This window comes from Oscarella lobularis, chromosome 1, assembly GCF_947507565.1.
Source record: "Oscarella lobularis chromosome 1, ooOscLobu1.1, whole genome shotgun sequence".
Taxonomy (NCBI): domain Eukaryota; kingdom Metazoa; phylum Porifera; class Homoscleromorpha; order Homosclerophorida; family Oscarellidae; genus Oscarella; species Oscarella lobularis.
In genome coordinates this window covers 3,067,826-3,092,782 of record NC_089175.1, presented here as the reverse complement: position 1 = coordinate 3,092,782, position 24,957 = coordinate 3,067,826, and the positions used below count along the sequence as shown (strand labels likewise).

The window sequence follows — 24,957 nt, the reverse complement described above, 5'->3', positions numbered from 1 at the left end:
ATGGGCTTGTCTCCTCACCGCATATCACATTATGATTCAGACAATCAGTTCCTTCCCTCATACTGCTGTAGATATTCTATTCAGCTGTTTTTTCTGTCTTTTTCGTTTGGAAGCTTTCAGCTCTCAGTTTCCACTGATGTTGGTCTCATGTCGCGCACTTATAATAACAACACGCAAGATTGTATATCTATATCTCTTTTCTGCCTCCTCTGCTGCTGTTACAAGCACACCGAAGACAATTGGGAATACAGTATTAGGCAGGCGCTGAAGATAAAACAGCGACAGCAGCAACCACTAGCACGGCATTAAAATATAAGTCTTTCTCTCTCTCTTTTCACACAGCAGTCTGTTCTTTTCCTCGCCCTGTCACCGTCACCGCTGCCTTGTCGGCAGCAATCACAGTTGCATACGGCGGCGGGGCGTCAAACGGCAATTTGTCCGTAAAGGAAACAATCCGAGCCAACGGCTCGTGTCGCTTTACCACGCACACAATCTCAGCACGCTCCGCTCCGTCGACGTCGTCTGCAGCCTCGTCGGACGCTTCTTCGTCTTGACGACGACGACGTCGACGACGGCTGTACTGCACTTCCAATCCATCGGAACGACCTCGCGACGACGCAAGCACAGCCTTCTTACCCAGCGCCTTCTTTACGGAGTAGATCACCGTTCCCAGCACAAGGATGGCGAGGAGAGTGCACGCCGCGCCAATGCCGATACGAACCCACGCCATCCCCTCCGTCGACATCAGATCGACGGTTTCTGTTTTAGTGCAACAATCTGAAGAAAACCATATTGTGATATATATAAAAAAACATATTTGTCACATAATGTTTACCTCGTAATTCCACTGGAACTGAAACGAAGCCACTTTGGCCGACTGAATTGATGGCCGCCACTTCAACGGAACAGAAAACGCCGCCGTCCGTTTGGGAAAAGGGTATGAGAATGCGCTGTTGAACGGCGTCCAAATTTCTGATCGTCGTATCCTGACTATTATTATTTCTGATGACGACGTTATACCCAGTCAAAGGCAAGCCGCCCGCATCGAGGCTTTCGAGCCACGAAACGAAAACACTGCAGGAGTCCTTAGCGGTTACGTTAACATTTTGCGGTACTCCTGGACCTTAGAAAAGAAAAGAAAAAAATCTATAAATCTGTGACGTCATTATTCTATTTTGCATACCGGTGGCTGGTACAATTGATACCGGGGGACTGGGAGGCGATCGATATGGTCCCCAGTTGCTCGCGTAGACGACAAGGTCATGCGAAAGTCCTATGTCTTCAGGCGGAAAGACAATCAATACTGACGGATGCTGGCCGGGTACGAGAAAACTGTCTTGTCCTGTCGTCTGACCAGCTATCTTGTGATTGACCTCATAACCAATGATCTCATTGTCATCGACCAAATCCCAGGTTAGATTGACGGACGGCGGCTTCGAGACGTTCACTTCGACGTTAGAAGCACTTATAACGGACGGACCGTGACTGGGAGCTAAAGAGGTATAGATAATGTATGTGGCATTGGTTATACAGTAGTAGTAGTCATGCAAAGAGAGTGGCCACGTGTAAGCAACCGTGTGGCTAGACAAGTATGCCATGCAGCCTTTTACTCCACATTGTGACAAGACAAAGGCCAGGGGCCGAGCTTCCTAATTAAGCACTACAGATTGTCGAAGTCAAATGAGGCCGTTTTGGGGTTTGAACTCCATGTGGTGCGCACAGCAGAAATTCGTTTACGGGAAGATATCTAAGCGACGCATCACCCATGCTTCCTAATAATTATTGCTCATACTTTTCCGCGAGTTATGACGTAATCGGTACGGGACACTCGTCGCGTATACGGGAGACGCGAGCCACGTTTTTCTCTCACCGTTTGGGTACGTTTCGATGATTCGCGTACGACTCGTCATGATCGCGCTTGCCACATAGGCGGCTGTACGATATTCCATCATGCCGGCCGGTCGAAGGTTCTTTGTGATCGAACTGCTCTTCAAGAAGGTCTCGGGCAAATTGTCCCAATCCTTGCGTCCGTAATGACGCAGCTGGATCCAAAAGAAGCTAAACGACGACTTGCAATCGACGTCGACCTCGATTCGTATCGTGTCGTTCGTCTTCCACAGGTCGTACGGCGGATCGAGGTAAGGACACGCGCGTTGTCGGCGTCCTTCTGACGACAACAAAGCGCTAATTAAAAATGCGGTGGTGTGGTCAAGTGGTACGCTCTCACTTCTAAGCTTCAACGTGACCCAGTCGCCGATCGGTCCATCGGGACCACGCCTACACGCGTACTGTCCGACGTAATTCGCGTCGAATCTCGCGATTCGAAGCGAATCGACGGTAAGATGATAATACGTCGCATCGTCGATGCGACGAACGTCGACGCCGTCGCCGTCGTCGTGCAGCGTTCGACGAAGCCAAACAGCTGCTGTTCTCTTAGTCCCATTCGTAGACGATCCATTACATCGAAGCGTCACCGCTTCGTCGATTTCGATGGCGCCCGATTTCGGATAGAAATCGAACGCGTCGCTCACGTTGCGTTCGAATAGAACGACGCTTTTCGAATCTAGACGCGTGCGTGGGTTGGAATTAGAAGTGTGATGCGCGTTTCCGCTCCGTTTTTCGCCTACCGCACGATCCGAGAACGATTCCAAGCGCCAGCAGCGTTGTCGCGTGGACGTTGCGTTCCATAGGGGGGTGTCGACTGCGTTGTCCAGCGATCGGGCGGTCGCGCGAAATGTCCCGAGTCGATCGCAAGAAGCCGAATGACGTCTGCATCGAATTAGGACTAATTCGATGTAGGAACGAGCCGCGTACCGCTTGCGGAGCCGATCAAAGCGAGTGGGGCACGTGCGATCGTTTGGCGCGCCGATGGCCCGCGAAACCGCGTTGCGTCGATTGGCGGACGCGCGCGCGGCGAGAGAGAAAAAGGGAAGGGCGGAAATTAATTAGTCCAACCCCAATTGCGTTAGTCCGATGCTTTGCGGCTGTGGACGTAGGCAAGCAGAAATCGGGTGGAAATGACAACTGAAGCATCGTTATTACACGCAAGCACACACGCACGATACACAACACGATACACATCACAAAGAAAAAAGAAGGACAGAAAGAAACGAACTCTTTTACTTCTGCAGTCCAAACGTAAATCTAATCAAGTGCCTCGTCATTTCCAGCCGCCTGGCTTCCCTTTCTTTGTCTACGTCGCTACGGTGCTGTAATCCGTGCGCCCACCGTTGCTCGACGGCGTGCCGTTCTTTTGAGAAAAATCGAGCACGGCGTACTGACCTGCCGGATTGGGCTGTACCAAATCGAATAAATAATGTTAATCTCGTGTACTTAGCGGCGTTTAGCTACAAGGGGTGCGTACTTTGTCTTTTCTCGTGCCGTTTGTGTACGTGGGGTTGTTGAGCGTCGTTTCGGATACGGGCGGCTTTTGCGGCAACTCGTTCGCCCTAGCAGATGAAATCGTCATTTTAGTGTACGAAAATCATTGCCCTGCCGTGTAGCGTTCCCTCGCACACTTACGGCATTTCCATTGTTGACACAATAGGTGCCGCCTCAGTTGATTTTTCTAAATATAGGATAGGATAAGCCATGCACTCTTGAATGAGTCGCGCTGCCCGCGCCACTGACATACGTCTTCGCTTGTAATAAATCAAAAGGGCGACAACAGCGCCGACGACCAAAAGGCATACCAGAACGATGACGAAATACACCCACCAGCCCAATCCACCTGCGAGGACATTTCCACACTGACACATATACATATATAGATAGATATTCATTGATCTGTACCTTTGTTATCGTCATCATTTTTCGCTGGTGCCTGAGTTGCTCGAGTTGGTGCCTGAGTTGCCCGAGTTGGTGCCTGAGTTGTTGGCAAAGCTGGCGGTGTGGGCCCTAATATAGCACAGCTTTCCTCGCTCATAACTTTTACGTTCCTCTTCAGTCTTACCATCTATTGTCAGAACTTTTGTGGTTTGACTTCGACCGTTGTCTACGGCTACTACATACTTTCCGCCGTAACCCGTTTCCGGTATAGCAAACGTTACGACAGTTTTATGCGGAGGATGTCCCGGGAGATATGATAGGTTGACGTTCTTTCGAGTTGTAGCGTTTTGCTGAATGCCAACTGGACGTTGTAGTACAACGGACTTTACAGCCGGAAACGTTCTAATGTTACAGCTAATTGTCGTTCCTTTATTCCACGGAGAGACGTTGCAGGACACAGTGAGATCTAAATCACCCTAGTTCCTATTCTTTTTATTCAAATCATTTTCTTACAGTACAGAAGGAGTTGCATGTGTTTTGCATCCATTCCTTCAGAATTCGAGGCCTTTATTGTATAAGTAAAGCCGTCAGAGAAGGTGCTCATCTCAACAGGATGAATCAACGTCGTATCATTAAAGTCCGTGCCCCCACCATTGATAGTGTCCGAATTACGACTCCAATCAATATGCGGTTTGGGTGCCCCAATGACTCGATAGCGCACGACGAGAACATTGCCGAGCTCAGCCTTGATAGAAGACGGAATGCCCTGAATGCTAGGCTTCACTAAACCAAACCCCCCTCATGAAGTTTTCATCATGAGGAACTACGTAGATTCTCGTACTTGGATTGACGCGCAATCGAACCCATCCGCCGGCCGACTCGCATTTGTATCGCGTCCAATTCATCGCCAAGTCGATAGACTTGATTGCCAACACGCCTCCCATAGACGAGCTCGACTTCTCGTAGAGCGGATCTTCGTCGCTGATTTGAATGCCGCCGTCGCTTGTCGCGTCGTTATCGATCAACCACGAACTCGTCGGATGTGTTTTACCGTCCTTGCACTGGAGTTCGACGCGACTGTCAAGGTCGACAGCGACTGTCGTCGTAGTGTCAGTTCCGGCCGGCATCGGGAACGAGACTTAATTTATATAGAGAAAAGGTCAGGGACCCTCAGTCGTATGGGGCTCGCGATCGATATCGCGTCGCGCGCTGTCTGTACCTGATTCGATTTCTAGCAGGAGGAATGAGGAAGCGATGGCTAAGAGTATGCCATGAAGAAAAGGTTTCATCTTCTATCCGGTTCGGGTATTTGGCGCCGCTGTAAGTGTTGTACAATAAATGGTCGGGTCCTTCGTCACAGTTGTCGGCGCGTGGCTCCTTCGATCGACAAACTGGCTAAGCAAAAGGAAGTTGCTATAACGAGTGGAACTGCGCAGACGCATGCAAACAAAGGACGTGCCATCATCTATGTATGGTGCCGTTTAGTTATAACTAGCTGATTTACCCGTTCATCGAACGGGTTGTTTAGGCGTTTGTATTCAGACATGAGCGCATATGAAATTATGCTTATTCGGCCGTTTCTTGCAATATTCTAACGGCATTTTACAGCGTGTTGTCAACCCGCAGTGCCGCTCGCTGATAGGCCGGTTTTTCTGCGACCGTTACGACTCTATTCTGCTATATATCTCTAACGCTATATCTCTAATGCACGAATCGGGTCTCTTAAGCGCCGCTGCAATTCGACCTACGTGGGCTAGCTACGGCTTTTTTACCCGCGTTAGCTTATTGGAATACAGCTGCAGTTTCTTGTCGAAGCTCATTTACAGCCGCAAAAGCTATTCAAGGTGAAATCTCAGGCTGTATACTCTGGTCATTTCCTACGCTGTAAACCAACTTGGTTTGTTTGGAGGCGCCCGATTAACATATCGTAACTATTTTGTCATCTATTTGGACATTCGGTAATCGGTCGGGTCCATGTACAGCAGCCGATCCTTGGTAATTTGCAGCTGCGCTGAATCCGGTCGTAAGTCATTCGTAACTGCTGTACATGATAGTCCTTGCCCACTAAAAAAGCTTCAGTAGCGGGCCTCGGCATATAAGTAAACCGCTCCTCTACCCAATCGCGCGGTCCCATCGCAGCAGAAGCAGACGGTCACGATCTATTCACAGCTGCTCCAACCGGGCTAATCGCTGCATGCAGCAGCAGAAGAAAAAGCAGCAGCAGTAGTCGCATCGGTCAATTCACTGCTCAGATCAATCTGCGCAGTAGTCGCGCGTTTAGCTGTTGCATATGGTCCAGCCTACTGAAGATGCGAAATAACCTCTCTCGTTTCAAGCGCTACTAATAGACCGGAGCCGCTTTGCAGCTGTGAATAGACCGGTCCTTGTCCAAGAGCCGCAACCGGGCAAATTAACCTAATTCTATTTCGCAGCAAAGATGAGTTTAACGATTTGTCTTTTCAAAATCGGCACATCGTTTATCTTCCCATCATTTAAAGCTGCCACGCAAGTGAACTGCAATATGCTGTAAACTCAGGGGGAAAACACGAATCAGGGATACATACCCGGAAGCAGGGCATGGTACACTGCGAATTGCACTATGCAGCATTAAACTCAGGCGAAAAACATGCATCAGGAATACATACCCTGCAAGCAGGGAATGGTAGACTGTGAATTGCACTATGTACAGTATGCAGTAAACTGAGAAGGAAAACGTGCATCAGGGATAGATACCCTGCAAGCAGGGCATGGTACACTGCGAATTGCACTATGCGGTATTAAACTCAGGCGAAAAACATGCATCAGGGATACATACCCTGCAAGCAGGGAATGGTAGACTGTGAATTGCACGATGTACAGTATGCAGTAAACTCAGGGGGAAAACGTGCATCAGGGACACATACCCTGCAAGCAGGGCATGGTACCCTGCGAATTGCACTATGCGGTAAACTCAGGGGGAAAACATGCATCAGGGATACATACCCTGCAAGCAGGGAATAGTAGACTGCATCAGGGATACATACCCTGCAAGCAGGGAATGGTAGACTGTGAATTGCACTATGTACAGTATGCAGTAAACTCAGGGGGAAAACGTGCATCAGGGATACATACCCTGCAAGCAGGGCATGGTACACTGCGAATTGCACCATGCGGTAAACTCAGGAGAGAAAAAATGCATCAGGGATACATACCCTGCAAGCAGGGAATGGTACACTGTGAATTGCACTACGCACAGTATGCAGTAAACTCAGGGGGAAAACCTGCATCAGGGATACATACCCTGCAAGCAGGGCATGGTACACTGTGAATTGCACTATGCGGTATTAAACTCAGGCGAAAAACATGCATCAGGGATACATACCCTGCAAGCAGGGAATGGTACACTGTGAATTGCACTACGCACAGTATGCAGTAAACTCAGGGGGAAAACGTGCATCAGGGATACATACCCTGCAAGCAGGAAGTGGTACAGTGTCAATTGCACAAAAACATGCATCAGTGATACGTACTCTGCAAGCAGGGAATGGTACACTGCGAATTCCACTATGCGGTAAACTTAACTCAGGGGGGAAACATGCATCAGGGATACACGTATTGCAAGGGCAGGGCACTCTACCAGGAGTCGCTGGAAGCTCGCTGCGAGGCCGCTTTCGCGCGGAAGAAGCCATGGAAGAACGGAAAGACAAAGGAAGATGGCGGCGGAGAAAATATGCATAGCGCACTCTAAGGCGATTCGAATTGGGGCGAAACGCGACTTCGCGGCGGCGATTGCTCGATTCGGACCGGTAGAGAACCCGCGCGAGACGTCGCGTTTGGAATTCCGGCGCGATCGGCGGCTCGGGAAAGCGGCGGCGGAGGAGGATCCGCGGCGGGGGTCCCGACGATCGCGCGTTCAATCGATCGCGCGGAAGGGCGTTCGAAGCGCAGCGGCGCGATCGAAGCGCGGTCACGGCGGCGTCGGGCGGCGAAATTTGAAGGCGAAAACGCGAGGTCCCGCATTGGAAACGCAGGCCCCGTACGAAGCTCCGTAAATTATGGGAAGATAATAAACATTCTTTGAGCTTCCCTGTCAATTTGAAGCACGTACTGATCTAAGTGAATCACTCAGTGACGGCTCCGCAAGTCCGTTTCGCGGGGTCTGCATAGGGCGCCTAGCGCGCAGATCACGTGAACGTAGATTACCTATCCGAGAGACATAATCAACTCGAACAAAAGGCTGCATGTCACTTTCTTTACGACAAAAAATGAAAACGTCTATCGTCCATCGATTCTATCGTCTCGTCGGGCAATTGAGCAATACGGACAAGAACGCGTCGTCCGCTCGGTGCTGAGAAACTGAACAACTTCACCGGTGCGCGCCTACAGTACCGTGACACTACTACGGTGCAAAAAAGAAAAAAACTGTTAGGTCTACGCTTATTTCAAAAGAGAAAAAAATAAGCAAAATTGCTCGTACGCAGACTATACACTTACAGCAGCAGCACATCAATTCAGCTAGCCAGCGTTACGATACAAATCTTGACTTCTGCAAAGTTAAAGCGTGAGAAAAAGTGACTCGTCATTTTCCCACAGCCGTCTACGTGAAGTCGTTTGCCCTAGCACACGAATTCATCATTTAGTATCCGACCTCATATACCAAATAACTTACGACATTTCTATTTTTGACACTTTTAGCACAATCGGTGCCGTATCAGCTGGCTTTTCTAAAAAATAGAACCAACCACTTGAAAACGCTAAATGAATCACGCTGCCCTAGCACTGACATACGTCTTCGCTTGTAATAAATCACAAGTACGACAACAAAGCCGACAACCAATAGGCATGCTAGAACGATGACAAAATACATCCACCAGCCCAATCCACCTGCATGAAGGAAGTTCTACTAAACACTAAAGATTCTTTATCTGCACCTTCTTCAGCATTGTTCTTGGCTGAAGCCTGAGTTGCCTGCGTTGTTGATTCCTCAGTTGTTGATTCCTGAGTTGTTGTTGGTGCCTGAGTTGTTGTTGGCACCTGAGTTGTTGGTACCTGAGATTCCCAAGTTGTTGGTGTAGGCCCTAATACACGATATATCCTTCATAACTCTCTACGTCTGACTTTCTACTTACCATCTATTGTCAGAACGGTTGTGATTGTATTTCGACCGTTGTCTGTGGCTATTACATACTTTCCGCCGTAACCTGTTTTTGGTACCACAAACGTTACGATACTTTTGAACAGATCATATCGTCCCGGGCCCATTAAAGGTGGGTTGGTGTCGTTTCGAGTCGTAGCGTATTGCTGAATGCCAACTGGACGTTGCAACACAATCGACTTCAGGGACGGAAAAGTGACTATGTCACAGATAATAGTTGTTCCTCTATTCCACAAAGAGACGTTGCGACAAGACACGCTGAGATCTAAATCACTCTCCAATTTGTGCAGGACGTTTTGTCTAAAAACATTTTCTTACAGTACAGATTAAGTTGCATTCTTTCTCTATCGATTCCTTGAGAATTTCTGGCTGTCATTGTATAGGTAAAGCCGTCAGAAAATGTGCTCATGTTAATCGGATGAATCAACGTTGTATCATTGAACGTCGTCCCTCCACCAACAATTGAGGTCCCATTACGACTCCAAGTTACGACCGGTTTGGGAAATCCACCGATGCGATAGCGTACGACGAAAACCTTGCCGAGCTCAGCCTTGGTAGAAAACGAGAAGCTCCAAATGCGGGGCGCCACTAAACCCAACCCTCTCATTCAGTCTGCATACGAAGAGCGTCAGCCAGAGGCTAACCATACTTGGATTGACGTTCAACTGAAGCCATCCGGCCGCCGCGTCACATTTGAACCGTGTCCCATTCATTGCAGCGGTGACAGAGAAGATTGTCAACATGCGTCTGGACTTCCGATAGATCGGATCTCCATCAGGGATTTGAATTGGGCCGCTCGCCGCACCGTTATCGATCAACCACGAATTCGGAGGCGTCCGATGCGGGTTCCCTCCAGAGTAATTGCACGTCAAAATGAGGGACCCGTAAATGTTGAAAGAAACGATTACCCTAGTGTTATTTTCCGGCATGGCTATAACATCTAAAAAGGTCTGTCAGGATTACGTTCCGAGTCTCACATTTGGCATTCTCGAGTCAGTACCTGGATCAAAGTAGTCTGATTCGATCTGTACTGGTAGCAGGAATGAGGACGAGATGACTAAGAGAATGACTCGTGAAAAACAATGTTTCATCTTTTCTATCCGGCTGTTTTGGTCAGTAGTTCCTTGGACAACCGTCTAAACGTTTAGAAAGTCGCGATCTCAGGACAGGAGTGAAACTGCGCAGACGCGCAAACCGCCGGATGCATGACGAAAATCATTCTCCGAGCTTTTCTTGTAGATTCGAGCGACTCATTTTAGCCTAAAAATCACGAAGCATCGTTTAGCCTTGAACACTGGACTCCGTTCGCCATGGTGCCTACATAGTAGCAGATCACGTGAACATGCATCAGACAGCTAATATGGAGCAAACCGCTAAAACGGAAGTAGCAAAATCGACCGCCTCTATATAACTCGAGGATTCAAATTCAAGTTGCTACTTACGAAAGAGAAAAGGAGAAAAGGAGAGAAAGTTCTACACGTACGGGAAGCCAGACGTTGAGCTACAGCCTCAGGCCTTTAGACTACGTCTCAGGAAGAAGACAACCAAACCAGAACGAATATGATTCAAGGCGTAGTCCTTCTTTTAGCGACAATGTCGCGTAAGTTAGGTCTACCAAGGAGTCCTCGAACAAAGGCGACACGTCGCCCTCTTTCTAGATGCCGCTGACTCTTTTCCCTGACCTCGATCTGTTCCGATGTAACCTTCGATGCCGGCGCCTATATACCCGTTTGACGATATGATCGTCGAAGGAACGTACGTGCGTAACTAACGCTAATTTGCAACACGACAAAAAACGTCCATCGTCGAGTGTTTCTAATTTATCTCCCGTCGGGCGAACGAGCAATTAATGCGAGAACGTCGTGTGCTCGGTGCTGACAAACAACTTCACCGTACAGCTGTACGCCAGACCTTCTCCCTGGATCCCTATAACGAGATCAATGGAGAGAATGTCTGGTGGACAGGCTAGTGGTGCAGAACATTAGAAAACGAACAGGTGATTAGGTACACTTAGTTCAAAAAGAGGGAGAAATAAGCGAAAGAAGAAGCTCGTAAGAATTAAGAGCCGTGTAAACTAGCTGCTTGTACGCATCCATTCCATCAGCCGCATGCAGGCGGCACAATTCAGACAGCGTTACGATACGAATCACAAAAAAAAATCATCTTTACCTATGCAGAGCTAAAGCGTGAGGAAAAGTGCCTCGTCATTCTCTCACAGCCGTCTACGTGAAGTCGTTTGCCCTAGCAGACGAATTCATCATTTAGTACGAAAATCCGACCAGTCACCTCGTATAATAACTTACGGCATTTCTATTGTTGACACTTTTAGCACAATCGGTGCCGTATCAACTGGCTTTTCTAAAAATAGAACCAAACCACTTGAAAACGCTAAAAGAATCACGCTGCCCTCGCACTGACATACGTCTTCGCTTGTAATAAATCACAAGTACGACAACAAAGCCGACAACCAATAGGCATGCTAGAACGATGACAAAATACATCCACCAACCCAATCCACCTGCATGAAGGAAGTTCTACTAAACACTAAAGATTCTTTTATCTGTACCTTCTTCGTCATTGTTCTTAGCTGAAGCCTGAGTTGCCTGCGTTGTTGATTCCTCAGTTGTTGGTGCTGCCTGAGCTGTTGGTACCCGAGTTGTTAGTGCCTGAGGTGCCCGAGTTGTCGGTGTAGGCCCTAATATGCTACCTTTTTCATAACTTTCACGTCTGACTTTTCTACTTACTATCTATTGTCAGAGCAGTTGTGGTTGTATTTCGACCGTTGTCTGTGGCTATTACATACTTTCCGCCGTAACCTGTTTCTGGTACCACAAACGTTACGATACTTTTGAACGGATCATATCGTCCCGGGCCCACTAAAGGTGGGTTGGTGCCGTTTCGAGTTGTAGCGTTTTGCTGAATGCCAACTGGACGTTGTAACACAATCGACTTCAGGGACGGAAAAGTGACTATTTCACAGACAATAGTTGTTCCTCTATTCCACAAAGAGACGTTGCGACAAGACACGCTGAGATCTAAATCACTCTCCAATTTGTACAGGAAGTTTTGTCTAAAACATTTTCTTACAGTACAGATTAAGTTGCATTGTTCTTCTAGCAATTCCTTGAGAATTTCTGGCTGTTATTGTATAGTTAAAGCCGTCAGAGAAGGTGCTCATTTCAACAGGATGAATCAACGTCGTATCATTAAACATCGTTCCCCCACCAATGATTGAGTCCGAATTACGAGTCCAATCGACAACCGGTTTGGGGAATCCATCGACTCGATAGCGCACGACGAGAACCTTGCCAAGCTCAGCCTTGATAGAAAACGAGAAGGGCCAAATGTAGGGCGCCACTAAACCCAACTCTCTCATTCAGTCTGCATATATACGAAGAGCGTCAGCCAGAGGCTAACCATACTTGGATTGATGCTCAACTGAATCCATCCTGCTTCCTCGTCACATTTGTACCGTGTCCCATTCATTGCAGCGATGACATACATTGACAACGTGTTTTCGAACTTCCAATAGATCGGATCTCCATCAGGGATTTGAATTGGACCGCTCGCCGCACCGTTATCGATCAACCACGAATTCTGAGTCGTCCAGGCCAGTTCATTGCACGACAAAATGATGTACGCGCCAAATTCGACAGAAACGATTACCGTAGTGTCATTTCTCGGCATAGCATAAATGTCTGTCAGGATTATATTCCGAGTCTCACATTCGGCATTCTCGAGTCAGTACCTAGATTAATCCCTGATTTGATCTGCACTAGTAGCTGGAATGAGGACGAGATGGCTAAGAGGATCGCTGGTGAAAAGCAAGGTTTCATCTTTTTCTATCTGGCTGTTTCGGTCGGTAGTTTCCTTGTACAACCGTCTAAACGTTAGGAAGTCGCGATCTCAGGAGTGAAACTGCGCAGATGCGCAAACCACCGGATGCATGACGAAAACCATTCTCCGAGCTTTTCTTGTAGATTCGAGCGACTCATCATAGCCTAAAAATCACGAAGCACCGTTCAGCCTTGAACATTGGACTCCGTTCGTCATGGTGCCTACATAGTAGCAGATCACGTGAACATGCATCAGGCAGATAATTAATTGACTATGGAGCAAACCGTTTTAGCTATGAAGCAAACCGCTAAAACGGAAGAAGAAAAATTCCAATATAACTTGAAGATTCAAATTCAAGTTGCTTACTGAGGAAGTTCTACACATACGGGACCAGACGTTGAGCAGCTTGGGCCTCAGGAAGAAGACAAACCAGCACGATGCCGCTGCCTCTTTTCCCTGACCCCGACGCCGGCGCCTATATACAGCATACCCGTTTGGCGTCGAAGGAACGTACCGGTACGTGCGTAACGCTAATTTGCAACACGACAAAAAACGTCCATCGTCGAGTGTTTCTAATTTATCTTCCGTCGGGCGAACGAGCAATGCGGGCGAGAACGTCGTGCGCTCGGTGCTGACAAACAACTTCACCGTACAGCTGTACGCCAGACCTCTCCCTGGATCCGTATAACGGGATCAAGGGGGAGAATTAAAGTCTGGTGGACACTCACAGGCTAGTGGTGCAGAACATTAGCGAGAAAAAAACGAACAGGTGATTAGGTACACTTATTTCAAAAAGAGGGAGAAATAAGCGAAAGAAGAAGCTCGTAAGAAGAGCCGTGTAAACTAGCTGCTCGTACGCATACAGGAATATCGTGACCATTCCATCAGCCGCATGCAGACGGCACAATTCAGACAGCGTTACGATACGAATCACAAAAAAAAGAAAATCATGCAGAGCTAAAGCGTGAGGAAAAGTACCTCGTCATTCTCCCACAGCTGTCTGCGTGAAGTCGTTTGCCCTAGCAGACGAATTCATCATTTAGTACGAAAATCCGACCAGTCACCTCGTATAATAACTTACGACATTTCCATTGTTGACACTTTTAGCATAATCGGTGCCGTATCAGCTGGCTTTTCTAAAAAATAGAACCAACCACTTGAAAACGCTAAATGAATCACGCTGCCCTCGCCCTGTCATACGTCTTCGCTTGTAATAAATCACAAGTACAACAAAGCCGACGACCAATAGGCATGCTAGAACGATGACGAAATACATCCACCAGCCAAATCCACCTGCATGAAGGAAGTTCTACTGAACACTAAAGATTCTTTTATCTGTACCTTCTTCATCATTGTTCTTGGCTGAAGCCTGAGTTGCCTGCGTTGTTGATTCCTCAGTTGTTGGTGCTGTCTGAGTTGTTGGTGCTGCCTGAGTTGTTGGTGCTGCCTGAGTTGTTGGTGCTGCCTGAGTTGTTGGTGCTGCCTGGGTTGTTGGTGCTGCCTGAGTTGTTGGTGCTGCCTGGGTTGTTGGTGCTTTCTGAGTTGTTGGTGCTGTCTGAGTTGTTGGTGCTGCCTGAGTTGTTGGTGCTGCCTGAGTTGTTGGTGCTGCCTGAGTTGTTGGTACCCGAGTTGTTAGTGCTGCCTGAGTTGTTGGTGCTGCCTGAGTTGTTGTTGGTGCTGCCTGAGTTGTTAGTGCTGCCTGAGTTGTTGGTACCCGAGTTGTTGGTGCTGCCTGAGTTGTTGGTGCTGCCTGAGTTGTTGTTGGTGCTGCCTGAGTTGTTGGTACCCGAGTTGTTAGTGCTGCCTGAGTTGTTGGTACCCGAGTTGTTAGTGCTGCCTGAGTTGTTGGTGCTGCCTGAGTTGTTGGTACCCGAGTTGTTAGTGCTGCCTGAGTTGTTGGTGCTGCCTGAGTTGTTGGTGCTGCCTGAGTTGTTGTTGGTGTTGCCTGAATTCTTGGTGCTACCTGAGTTGTTGGTGCTGCCTGAGTTGTTGGTGCTGCCTGAGTTGTTGGTGCTGCCTGAGTTGTTGTTGGTGCTGCCTGAGTTGTTGTTGGTGCTGTCTGAGTTGTTGGTGCTGCCTGAGTTGTTGGTGCTGCCTGAGTTGTTGGTGCTGCCTGAGTTGTTGGTGCTGCCTGAGTTGTTGTTGGTGCTGCCTGAGTTGTTGTTGGTGCTGCCTGAGTTGTTGGTGCTGCCTGAGTTGTTGGTGCTACCTGAGTTGTTGGTGCTGTCTGAGTTGTTGGTGCTGCCTGAGTTGTTGGTGCTGCCTGAGTTGTTGGTGCTGCCTGAGTTGTTGTTGGTGCTGCCTGAGTTGTTTTTGGTGCTGCCTGAGTTGTTGGTGCTGCCTGAGTTGTTGGTGCTGTCTGAGTTGTTGGTGCTGCCTGAGTTGTTGGTGCTGCCTGAGTTGTTGGTGCTGCCTGAGTTGTTGGTGCTGCCTGAGTTGTTGTTGGTGCTGCCTGAGTTGTTATTGGTGCTGCCTGAGTTGTTGGTGCTGCCTGAGTTGTTGTTGGTGTTGCCTGAGTTGTTGGTGCTGTCTGAGTTGTTGGTGCTGCCTGAGTTGTTGGTGCTGCCTGAGTTGTTGGTGCTGCCTGAGTTGTTGGTGCTGCCTGAGTTGTTGGTGCTGCCTGAGTTGTTGTTGGTGCTGCCTGAGTTGTTGGTGCTGCCTGAGTTGTTGGTGCTGCCTGAGTTGTTGTTGGTGCTGCCTGAGTTGTTTTTGGTGCTGTCTGAGTTGTTGGTGCTGCCTGAGTTGTTGGTGCTGTCTGAGTTGTTGGTGCTGCCTGAGTTGTTGGTGCTGCCTGAGTTGTTGGTGCTGCCTGAGTTGTTGGTGCTGCCTGAGTTGTTGTTGGTGCTGCCTGAGTTGTTATTGGTGCTGCCTGAGTTGTTGGTGCTGCCTGAGTTGTTGTTGGTGTTGCCTGAATTCTTGGTGCTACCGGAGTTGTTGGTGCTGCCTGAGTTGTTGTTGGTGCTGCCTGAGTTGTTGTTGGTGCTGCCTGAGTTGTTGGTGCTGCCTGAGTTGTTGGTGCTGCCTGAGTTGTTGTTGGTGCTGCCTGAGTTGTTATTGGTGCTGCCTGAGTTGTTGGTGCTGCCTGAGTTGTTGGTGCTGCCTGAGTTGTTGGTGCTACCTGAGTTGTTGGTGCTGCCTGAGTTGTTGGTGCTGCCTGAGTTGTTGTTGGTGTTGCCTGAATTGTTGGTGCTTGAGGTGCCCGAGTTGTCGGTGTAGGCCCTAATATGCTCCCTTTTTCATAACTTTCACGTCTGATTTTTTCTACTTACCGTCTATTGTCAGAACGGTTGTGGTTGTATTTCGACCGTTGTCTGTGGCTATTACATACTTTCCGCCGTAACCTGTTTCTGGTACCACAAACGTTACGATGCTTTTGAACGGATCAAATCGTCCCGGGCCCATTAAAGGTGGGTTGGTGTCGTTTCGAGTTGTAGCGTTTTGCTGAATGCCAACTGGACGTTGCAACACAATCGACTTCAGGGACGGAAAAGTGACTATGTCACAGATAATAGTTGTTCCTCTATTCCACAAAGAGACGTTGCGACAAGATACGCTGAGATCTAAATCACTCTCCAATTTGTACAGGAAGTTTTGTCTAAAAACATTTTCTTACAGTACAGATTAAGTTGAATTCTTCTTATAGCAATTCCTTGAGAATTTCTGGCTGTCATTGTATAGGTAAAGCCGTCAGAAAATGTGCTCATGTTAATCGGATGAATCAACGTTGTATCATTGAACGTCGTCCCTCCACCAACAATTGAGTCCCCATTACGACTCCAAGTTACGACCGGTTTGGGAAATCCATAGATTCTATAGTGCACGACGAGAACCTTGCCGAGCTCAGCTCTGATAGAAGGCCGGATTCCAGAAATGATGGGCTTCGCTATAAACCCTAATCATCTCATTCAGTTTTTGTATACGATGGAGCGTCAGCCAGAGACTAACCATACCTGGAATGATGTTCAATTGAATCCAGCCGCAAGCTCCCTCGTACTTGTACCGTTTCCCGTTTAGTGCAGCTCTGACGCTGTTGATTACCAATTCTCTTCCAGACTTTATGTAGAGCGGATCTTCATCACTGATTTGAATTGGACCGCTTGCCGCGCCGTTATCGATCAACCACGAATACGTCCGATTCGGCACGAACGGTTCGTTTTCGTTGCACTGGAAGTAAAGCGTCATGAAAAGGCTGACTGAAACCGTCATTGTAGTGTTATTTCCATCAGGCATATCTATCACATCTACAAAGGTCTGTCAGAAGTATATACGACATTCAACGCGATGGCCTTTTCGAGTCAGTACTTAGATCAGGGCCTGATACTAGCAGGAATGAGGACGCGATGACTAAGAGGATGGCTCGTGAAGAAAAAGGTTTCATCGTTTTCTATCCGGCTGTTTCGGTCAGTAGTTTTCTTGGTCAACCGTCTAAACGTTTAGGAAGTCGCGATCTCGATCAGGGAGTGAAACTGCGCAGACGCGCCATGCAATTCCGCCGGATGCATGACGAAAATCATTCCCCGAGCTTTTCTTGTAGATTCGAGCGACTCATTTTAGCCTAAAAGTTACGAAGCACCGTTTAGCCTTGAACATTGGACTCCGTTCGTCATGGTGCCTATATAGTAGCAGATCACATGAACATGCATCAGACAGATGGCAAACCGCTAAAACGGAAGTAGCAAAATCGACCGCCTCCAATTCCAAGATTCAAATTCAAGTTGCCACTTACGAAAGAGGAAAAGGAGAAGTTCTACACATACGGGAAACCAGACGTTGAGCAGCTTGGGCCTCAGGAAGAAGACAAACCAGCACGAATATGATTCTATCCGTAGCCCTTTTCCTAGCAACAATGTCCATTGCTATAGCGTAAGTTGAGAGACCCGAGCGTTTTTTGTAGATTTGGGCGACTTTTATTATATAGCAAAGCACCGTTCAGCCTTGAAGATTGGACTCGGTTTCGTTACGGTGGAGTCCACATAGCGGTAATGCAGATCACATGAACATGCACCAGATACAGCTAAAGCGGAAGCAGCAGACTGAAAGAAGACATTCACAAAGTCGCACGAATATAGTAGTTTTCCAATCTTCACTTGCTCTCGTACGTCGAGAGACCAAGAGGGTGGCATTAGACCATAGGCATAGGTAAAATATCTACTACTGTATGATTAGCTCCCCTGTCGATGTGAGGCACCGAAATTCAAGCAAAGTACTCGGTGCTAGCTCACGGCTCCGCAATCCTCGGAGTCCATATACATATATAGGCCGCGGGGCGGGGCCCGCAGTGTAGTACACGGTGTACAGGTACTTAGAAGACGATTACTAGTAGGCTAAGTAAAGTGCAACACAATTCTCTATCGTGCTTTCTAATCTACACATTATTTTGAAAGAGCTGCTGGAACGTATACGGGAACTGGGCATTCCATCAAGGTATCATCACACGTCACGAGAAGAACTGAAAGAGTGTCGTACAAACCGAAGATGTCTCTAGCCGTAGTCCTTGTGCTAGCGACAATGCTCATTTCCTCGCGTAAGTCAATACAGTATATCGAGAGATCGAGCTAGGGGTCGTATCACCTCGAACGAAGGCAACGTGTCGCCTCCTGTTTAGATGCCGCTGACTTGACTCTGTTTCGACGTAACCATCAACCTCCCACCTTCGACGCCTACCCGTTTGGCGAAACGATCGTCGCAGGAACGCGCGTAACGCTAATTTGCAACACGACAAGGACACCCTTTATCGCCTGGTTCTATCGTCCCGTCGGGCAAACGGGCAGCACAGGCCAGAACGTTGTGCTCTCGGTACTGAAAAACAACTTCACCGTCGAGCCCCAAAAGCTCATCATACCATCGTTCGCGAAACTGTACGAATTCGACTACGAATGTTCGTATCAAGATCCGGACAACCTAAACATTGCTCGAAACGGCGGTTTTTTCACGTTGTATTTGGCTGGTAAGAAAATCGCGATGAATCGCTGAACCACGCCCTTTCGGGTGGACCGCGTTCCACTCCGCCCCTTTCCTATCGCGCATCCTCTCGAATCCGCTCAATCCGACGCTTTTCCACCCTCTAGTCGCTCCCGAACCAATCGTCTTCGACACGCCGAACGTCAACCAATCGTCGACGGCGACTCTGACGTGCTCGACACCGGCCGCGCGACCCAAACCCGACTACATCGAAATTCATCGCGCGTCAACGCTACTCGCGCGAGCGCAGAACGTGTCAACGATCACTCACCGAATATCGAATGTGAAATTATCCGACGCAGGAACGTATAGTTGCTCAGCAGAGAACAAGGCAGGAAAGGGTAGCGGATCATCGGTGCTTGTAGTACAAAGTAAAACGTCATAATACATAGAGTCTTTCCTCCTTTGTAACATCTGTGTTTTAGCTATTCCTAAGGTCTCCTCTCCCAATGCTACTCAAGTGACGACTCCCCAAGGATCGTCCGCTGCTCTACTGTGCGAAGCAACTGGAATTCCTGATCCCGTTGTTCAGTGGCTCAAGGATGGCGTCGCATTCAGGCAAGGATCCCTGCTGCAATTAGTCGATCTAAAGGAAGTTGATACGGCGAAGTACACGTGCGTTGGACGCAATGACGCCGGTCAAAAAACTCTAGAAATCAACGTTTTTGTTCAGAGTGAGAAAACTTCCGCGAGTCTCTCTAAATTTTTGACGTCATAATTGGGGGATTTTTAGTTCCACCTGGTGCGCCGAGTGTCGACGAAGCTTCAACGACGAAAACAAACGTTACGATTACGCTGTCATGGAAGCAGGAATTAGACGGATACAGCCCCATTGTGGCATACGAAGTCCAGTACAAAGCGTCAACAGATTCCACGTGGATGACGTCGTTGAATTTCACGGCAAAACACACCGACACTAGTTTCACTGTATCCGGACTCGATCCATACGTGAACTACGACTTCAGAGTGAGCGCGATGAATGCGTTGGGAGCGAGTCCCCATAGCAACGTCTCCACAATCAGAACACATCCCAATGGTGAGAAGAGAAAGAGATACACAGGGCGAGAATAATTACGCTATATATCTGCATGTGCAGCTCCCCGTGTTGGACCAACGAATCTCTCTAACGGAACGGTTGGACTGCAAACAGCGGTTGTAAACTGGGTAAGGTTTCAGACCTGTCTTTCCCTTTTTTCCTTGTACAGTCTCTTCTATAGGATCTAGCAGTCGTTCAAGTGGTGCCTCCAAATGAAGCCTCAATTCTCTACTACGAAGTCGCCTATACGTTCACCAGCGGACAAGACGTCGTCGAATCCAGCAAATCGACCGTCTCCAATACGACGAAGTCGCTGACTCTCACGCAGCTTGCAAAAGGAACGACGTACGAAGTCGCCGTCTACGCGCGAAACTCCGGACCGTATCGATCTCCGCCAAGCAACAAGATAGTCATCGTAACGGAAACCTCACGTAAACTTCCCAGAATATATAATTCGAATTTTGATATATACATTTTTTTGTGCAGTTCCTGATGCCCCAACTCAGCTGACTGTCGTAAGTTCGACTGCAACGACAGTCAACGTGTCGTGGATGGCTCCATTGGACGCGGGCGGTCTCCCAATTCTCCGCTACGAAGTCCGGTACAGCGTTATGGGCGCCGGCGAAGTCATAACCGAAGTCGTCGAGAGTTCTCGTCTGTCTTACTCTATACGCGGGCTTGGACCGGCAAGGCAATACCAAATCACCGTTTGGGCGGTCAACGCTAAGGGAAGAAGCGAGAGTGTAACTGCGATTGCAAGAACGCAGTCGTCAAGTAAGTATAGTAGTGGTATCACGTAGGGGGGGTTAGATAGGAGTACCAAAGCTGCCTTTGTCTGTGAAAATGTCCTGTCTGTGTGTGCGTGGCGTCTGGTCTGTGCGTCTGGTAGTGTGTACTGGTAGGCAAACTGTCCACTGAGAAGGAGGGTGAGTGGCGGGAGGGATGGGAGAATCGTGGGGGGTCAGATTTTAGATGTTCAAGAGTGTCTGCCTACTGAAGTTCGTTCAACTGAGAAAGGTCACGTAAGCAAAGAGGCAGAAATTAAAAAAAAACTGAGAGAGGGGGAGGGGAGGGGAGGGAAACTGAATACGTGGGCAGTCACCTCAGTTACGTGTATCGTTAAAATCAACTGGCACGACATCCGGTTGTTTTCTCAAAGACCCTCGCGAAACCCTGTCTGTCTCCTTCTCAGAGAATGTCTCGAGGGTTGCTCCGCCGCTACGGCGGTCTTGCAATCTTAGCGTCGGCGACGCTCTTTGCCTACGCATGTAGGACTGCACCCCTAACTCCTCACTCCCCTCTACCCCTCTCCTCTAATCGCATCCTCTCTTCCCTTAGCGTTCAACGCGATCGAACTGACGCCCCGAAGCGTCGTCCGAAACGGCGAACGGGAAATCGACTTCGTTTTCGAGACCGTCCAACCGGACGCCGTCGCCTCGTACGATATCCAATTCACTATGCCCGGTTCGAGAGAGATCGCGGATCCGGCCGAACCCCAAGGCGTGTGGAAGACGCGAAGCATCGAGGCGAACGCCGACGGAATCGTTCGTTTGGAGGGACTGGAGCCGGGGCACTTCTATTTCGTGAGAGCGAAAGCGGTGCCTCAGTCGCCTGAAATCGCGTCGGCGAACTACAGCAACGAGCTGCTGACCTATACGGAATGTAAGGCTAATGTAAAATAGACATACGAAACCTAAACTACAGGCGCCTAAGGGGAAAGAATTTCTTTCTCATGCAGGTGTCTGGTCACTGACGCGTTTGTGACGTAATCTATATTAATTATATTCATTTTTAATTGACGATTTTTTCTGCTTTGTTTAGACTTTCTCGGCATTCTGGAATTGATTGCTCGACCGAGTTCCTTCAAAATCGGCGAGACGGTCACGTTGACGTGCCAAACGCCGGAAGGCGACGCGGCTCAAAACGCGACGTTCTATTTCAATGGGAAACCTCTTCCACCAGCGTCAGATGAAGACATTCTGCCCAATCAATATCGCATCGACGTAGCGACAGAAAGCGACGACGGCATTTACAAGTGCGTCGACGTCAACAAAGACGAGGGCGAAGTGAATCTACAGTTAGCAGGTCTTATACGCAACGACAACAATGAGGTCACGTGTTGAATTTTGATTTTTTATTAATTAATAGGCAAGTATCGTTCGACGCGAAGCAAAGGTGCTCCCATTGCCGGTGGCGTCGCCGTCGCCGTTATCGTGGGCATATGCCTTCTCATCGCCTTGGTGTGGTACTGCCGGTCACGGGGTCAAGGAGGTGAGGAGTAAATGTAGTAGAACGCAGCCGGACCAGGTGTAGCGTAGGTAGTGAGTCTAGTGGACCATCTTGGTCTTTAGTCCTCGCACCATATTGCCGATCATATTGACGGTAGAGACATCCCCCCTAATGCTTACGCTTACGCGTTCTGTCCATTTTCCTGTTGTCTGATTTCGTTCTCCTTTCAGAAAAGAAAGACGGCGGGGAAGTTCACACACAAGTGACGTAAGTTCCGCATAAGACATCTCCTTAATCGTCGTCATAATCTCACCCTCGAATTCCAGCCAAAAGAGAAATCCCGTCCACGTCGTCGACGAGGAGGCCGTCATCGACGCCCCTCGAAGATCGACGACGGCGGCAACGACGACAGCAAGAGCAACCGAAATTCCCATGCAACCCATCGCTAAGTCGAAGCCGTCGCCGCCTCCTTACTCACGCGAGCCGGAACCGGGCTTCGTGAGCGCGAGCATGATGAGCAGCAATCCCGGCTACGGTCAAGTGACGCTACGAGACTCGTCGGCGGATCGCATCTCCGAATCGCCGCCGTCGTCGCGACGCGCGTCGAGTCCCCCGCGCGAGACGGCCGTTTAGGGGTCGTCGTCGCCGCGGCGAAAGTGGACTGCGTGGAGGACAAGCGAACGGCTCTAGTGTGAATAATTAATTGTTCATATTTAAGTGGCCGTTGTTTTGTGCGTGTTTCAAACGTCTCTATTTTCTTGCTAAAAATGTCGCCGGTCAAGTAAGGTCTTTGTGCGCGCAGTTTCGTTCAATAGAGCAGCTTGAGTATGTAGCTATTTCTGTTGTCTGTGTGGGGCAGCTTTGGGCTCTAGCGTTCACTTCTTTATTCTAAGACCGTTGCGTTTAGTTGTAGTCTATCTCAAGCCGGTGCAGCCGTCCGACGTGACGGAGACGAGCGTCACGTTGACGTGGGACGTCGATTCGGGCGAAATGGGAAGGGAGCCGACTGGTTACGAGATTTACTTCATGGCGGACGACGGAGTTTCGGAAGGGACGGTTTATGTGGAGAGAGGAGGCCCGTCGGTCGAGTACACGCTGCCCCGTTTGAAGCCGGAGACAACGTACACAGTGACTGTGACTCCACTCGAAAACGACAACAGAGGGACAACATCGCAAGTCAGAGTGACGACAAAAAGTAAGAAGCAGAACTGAGAGAATATTGAGAGGAACCCTAGCTACAAGTATACGTAATAGAAGATTTATGAAATTTTAAATACCAACTGTCATGTACACTTGTCTATAGGATTCTTTCATTTTCTCTCTCTCTCCTAGGACTCGACTCTCTTTCCGTCGAGCTCTCTTCGACGACTATCGACGAAGGAGACGTTCTACAAGCGACCTGTCGAACGGGGCTCGGCGCTCTGTCGCCTGATCCGACTGTGTGGTCGTTCGACGGCGACACTCCTCTCTCGCTGACAACGGCAAGCATTAGCGTTAACGTCGCTGACGCCATGAATGGGCAGACGCTTTCGTGCTCGTTCGGCTCGATCACAGGACGTTCGCAAGTGCTGACAATAAGTGAGATATATAAATAGATAGATACATAAATAGAAATCCGACTGTCTTTTGCACAGGTAGTGGCGGCGGGGGATTGAGTGGCGGCGCAATTGCCGGCATTGTCATTGGAATTCTTCTGCTGATTGCGATTGTCATCCTAGTCGTCGTCTGCCAGATGAATCGCGACTCCGGACACTACGGCGCCAAGTAAGACTTAGTAGGAGACCCCTTCGGACGTGCATATCATTAGAGAGAGAGGACAGACCACCCGCATTTCCTCCACTCCTTTTATAAGGAAGGAACCTGACGTAGATTGTTGATTCGACATAGGGTAGCGGTTCTCGTCGGTTGTACACAGTACTAGGTACGCTTAGCTAGCTACCACGTAGGATGGCGCCGCGGCAACACGCTCGTGGGCGTACTGCGTCCCACGCCTAGACGCATACTTTCCCAAGGAGGACTCTCGGATTTGCACGATGTTTAGTCATTCCTCTTGGGCTTGGCCCTTGGGAAGCGTTCCCAGATAGAGAGTAAGTAAGCATGATGGGGGCTAGACGAGATAATAGATAATCCTCTAGAGTCTTATAGTGACCGACGAAAATAGCTAAAAGTGTACGGCTGTTGTTTGGCTTTGCGGAATGGCGTATCCAAACAGGACGGCGTCGCCGAAAACGCGAGGCATTAGTAATAGAGATGTTGACATTCGACGGTCGCGAGCAGCACGCGCTCATTCGTAGGGAAGCCGCGCCACACGACCTCGATCGACTTCGTAGAAATCCCTCGAGTGGAGGGCGCGTGTAGAGTTACTCGGAGTTAGAGCAACTATGCTCGTGAATCCGATAGAGGGAGAGCGATGAGACGAAGTAGTTGATTAGCCCGTCTACCCTTTCGATTGATTGTTTTCTACGTATAGAAAAGCGTCACCTGACAATCGAGTAGTCTAAAGAGAGCGAGCATTTACGAAAAGACTCTAAGAAGAGACAATTTTTCAAGCACCTTTCAATCTTTTGCTGCCATATCAGTCAATGATTCGTGTACTTGTATCACTGTTTTTTAGCCAGGTAGAGCCAAAAAAAAGAATCGCAAGGTCCTATCTGTGTGTTTGCGTACGGCCTGCATTCTTGCGGTGCAACTAAGGGGGATATAGCGCTTCGGTTGACCGCTGTACGCCCCAATTTGAATTAGCCTGTTGACACACAGACACGAACAACTGAAACGATATACCCCTATGATCCGTCACTCGGTGCGCCGCCGCACGTGGTGGACAGGTATTGACGTAGTTGTGGCAACCACTTTGCCATCGTGATTTTTCGTTGAAAGATGCATGAGGCAATCGGCGGTCGAAGCGACGACAAACTACCCACTTGACGACGCTCGTGCGCTCGATTTCCTACGCATATCCGGGTGGCATATGCACTTGTAGCCCGTCTGTTTA

At 48.9% G+C, this 24,957-nt stretch overlaps 6 protein-coding genes across 10 annotated transcripts; 1 reads left to right on the top strand and 5 right to left on the bottom strand.

Moving 5' to 3' along the window:
* Positions 1-179: 179 nt before the first annotated feature.
* Positions 180-2,756, bottom strand: LOC136185221 (uncharacterized). Of its 2 annotated transcripts, none has more exons than XM_065972317.1 (6): positions 2,628-2,756; positions 2,228-2,563; positions 1,871-2,164; positions 1,184-1,492; positions 836-1,123; positions 180-777 (listed from the first exon to the last, which is right to left on the bottom strand). In XM_065972317.1, exons 1-6 carry the CDS (start codon positions 2,686-2,688, stop codon positions 335-337), a joined length of 1,731 nt encoding a protein of 576 aa, XP_065828389.1. In that variant the 5' UTR covers positions 2,689-2,756; the 3' UTR covers positions 180-334. The 2 variants fall into 2 exon arrangements, with proteins under 2 accessions (XP_065828389.1, XP_065828381.1); XM_065972309.1 differs by having other exon boundaries at positions 1,871-2,167; positions 2,628-2,754.
* A 251-nt stretch (positions 2,757-3,007) lies between these two features.
* LOC136185235 (hemicentin-1-like) lies at positions 3,008-5,178 on the bottom strand. The gene is made up of 9 exons (XM_065972328.1): positions 4,988-5,178; positions 4,610-4,906; positions 4,282-4,551; positions 3,953-4,234; positions 3,793-3,897; positions 3,635-3,730; positions 3,523-3,568; positions 3,365-3,449; positions 3,008-3,295 (listed from the first exon to the last, which is right to left on the bottom strand). The coding sequence occupies exons 1-9, from the start codon at positions 5,055-5,057 to the stop codon at positions 3,194-3,196; spliced, it is 1,353 nt and encodes a 450-aa protein (XP_065828400.1). The 5' UTR covers positions 5,058-5,178; the 3' UTR covers positions 3,008-3,193.
* A 2,969-nt stretch (positions 5,179-8,147) lies between these two features.
* On the bottom strand, positions 8,148-10,149 carry LOC136199915 (uncharacterized). Its single transcript, XM_065990225.1, has 8 exons — positions 9,903-10,149; positions 9,552-9,842; positions 9,221-9,490; positions 8,877-9,167; positions 8,679-8,825; positions 8,536-8,631; positions 8,417-8,471; positions 8,148-8,363 (listed from the first exon to the last, which is right to left on the bottom strand). Exons 1-8 carry the CDS (start codon positions 9,991-9,993, stop codon positions 8,345-8,347), a joined length of 1,260 nt encoding a protein of 419 aa, XP_065846297.1. The 5' UTR covers positions 9,994-10,149; the 3' UTR covers positions 8,148-8,344.
* Positions 10,150-10,972: 823 nt separating this feature from the next.
* LOC136199916 (uncharacterized) lies at positions 10,973-13,344 on the bottom strand. Its single transcript, XM_065990226.1, has 10 exons — positions 13,254-13,344; positions 13,106-13,214; positions 12,651-13,046; positions 12,325-12,600; positions 11,990-12,259; positions 11,647-11,937; positions 11,469-11,597; positions 11,325-11,420; positions 11,206-11,260; positions 10,973-11,143 (listed from the first exon to the last, which is right to left on the bottom strand). The coding sequence occupies exons 3-10, from the start codon at positions 12,736-12,738 to the stop codon at positions 11,125-11,127; spliced, it is 1,224 nt and encodes a 407-aa protein (XP_065846298.1). The 5' UTR covers positions 12,739-13,046; positions 13,106-13,214; positions 13,254-13,344; the 3' UTR covers positions 10,973-11,124.
* A 255-nt stretch (positions 13,345-13,599) lies between these two features.
* LOC136199914 (proteoglycan 4-like) lies at positions 13,600-17,192 on the bottom strand. Of its 3 annotated transcripts, none has more exons than XM_065990224.1 (9): positions 17,042-17,192; positions 16,690-16,980; positions 16,353-16,631; positions 16,009-16,299; positions 14,421-15,958; positions 14,081-14,381; positions 13,940-14,032; positions 13,821-13,875; positions 13,600-13,758 (listed from the first exon to the last, which is right to left on the bottom strand). In XM_065990224.1, the coding sequence occupies exons 1-9, from the start codon at positions 17,115-17,117 to the stop codon at positions 13,722-13,724; spliced, it is 2,961 nt and encodes a 986-aa protein (XP_065846296.1). In that variant the 5' UTR covers positions 17,118-17,192; the 3' UTR covers positions 13,600-13,721. The 3 variants fall into 3 exon arrangements, with proteins under 3 accessions (XP_065846296.1, XP_065846295.1, XP_065846294.1); XM_065990223.1 differs by having other exon boundaries at positions 14,081-14,738; positions 14,778-15,958; XM_065990222.1 differs by having other exon boundaries at positions 14,081-15,958.
* A 961-nt stretch (positions 17,193-18,153) lies between these two features.
* On the top strand, positions 18,154-24,612 carry LOC136199718 (receptor-type tyrosine-protein phosphatase S-like). 2 transcript variants are annotated; one of them, XM_065990006.1, is made up of 13 exons: positions 18,154-18,263; positions 18,345-18,686; positions 18,808-19,071; positions 19,126-19,374; positions 19,434-19,736; positions 19,797-19,864; positions 19,918-20,167; positions 20,223-20,510; positions 21,075-21,398; positions 21,558-21,821; positions 21,885-22,007; positions 22,196-22,232; positions 22,292-22,750. In XM_065990006.1, the coding sequence occupies exons 1-13, from the start codon at positions 18,215-18,217 to the stop codon at positions 22,596-22,598; spliced, it is 2,868 nt and encodes a 955-aa protein (XP_065846078.1). In that variant the 5' UTR covers positions 18,154-18,214; the 3' UTR covers positions 22,599-22,750. The 2 variants fall into 2 exon arrangements, with proteins under 2 accessions (XP_065846078.1, XP_065846079.1); XM_065990007.1 differs by lacking the exons at positions 21,075-21,398; positions 21,558-21,821; positions 21,885-22,007; positions 22,196-22,232; positions 22,292-22,750 and adding exons at positions 22,873-23,160; positions 23,298-23,543; positions 23,600-23,729; positions 24,436-24,612.
* Positions 24,613-24,957: the final 345 nt, after the last annotated feature.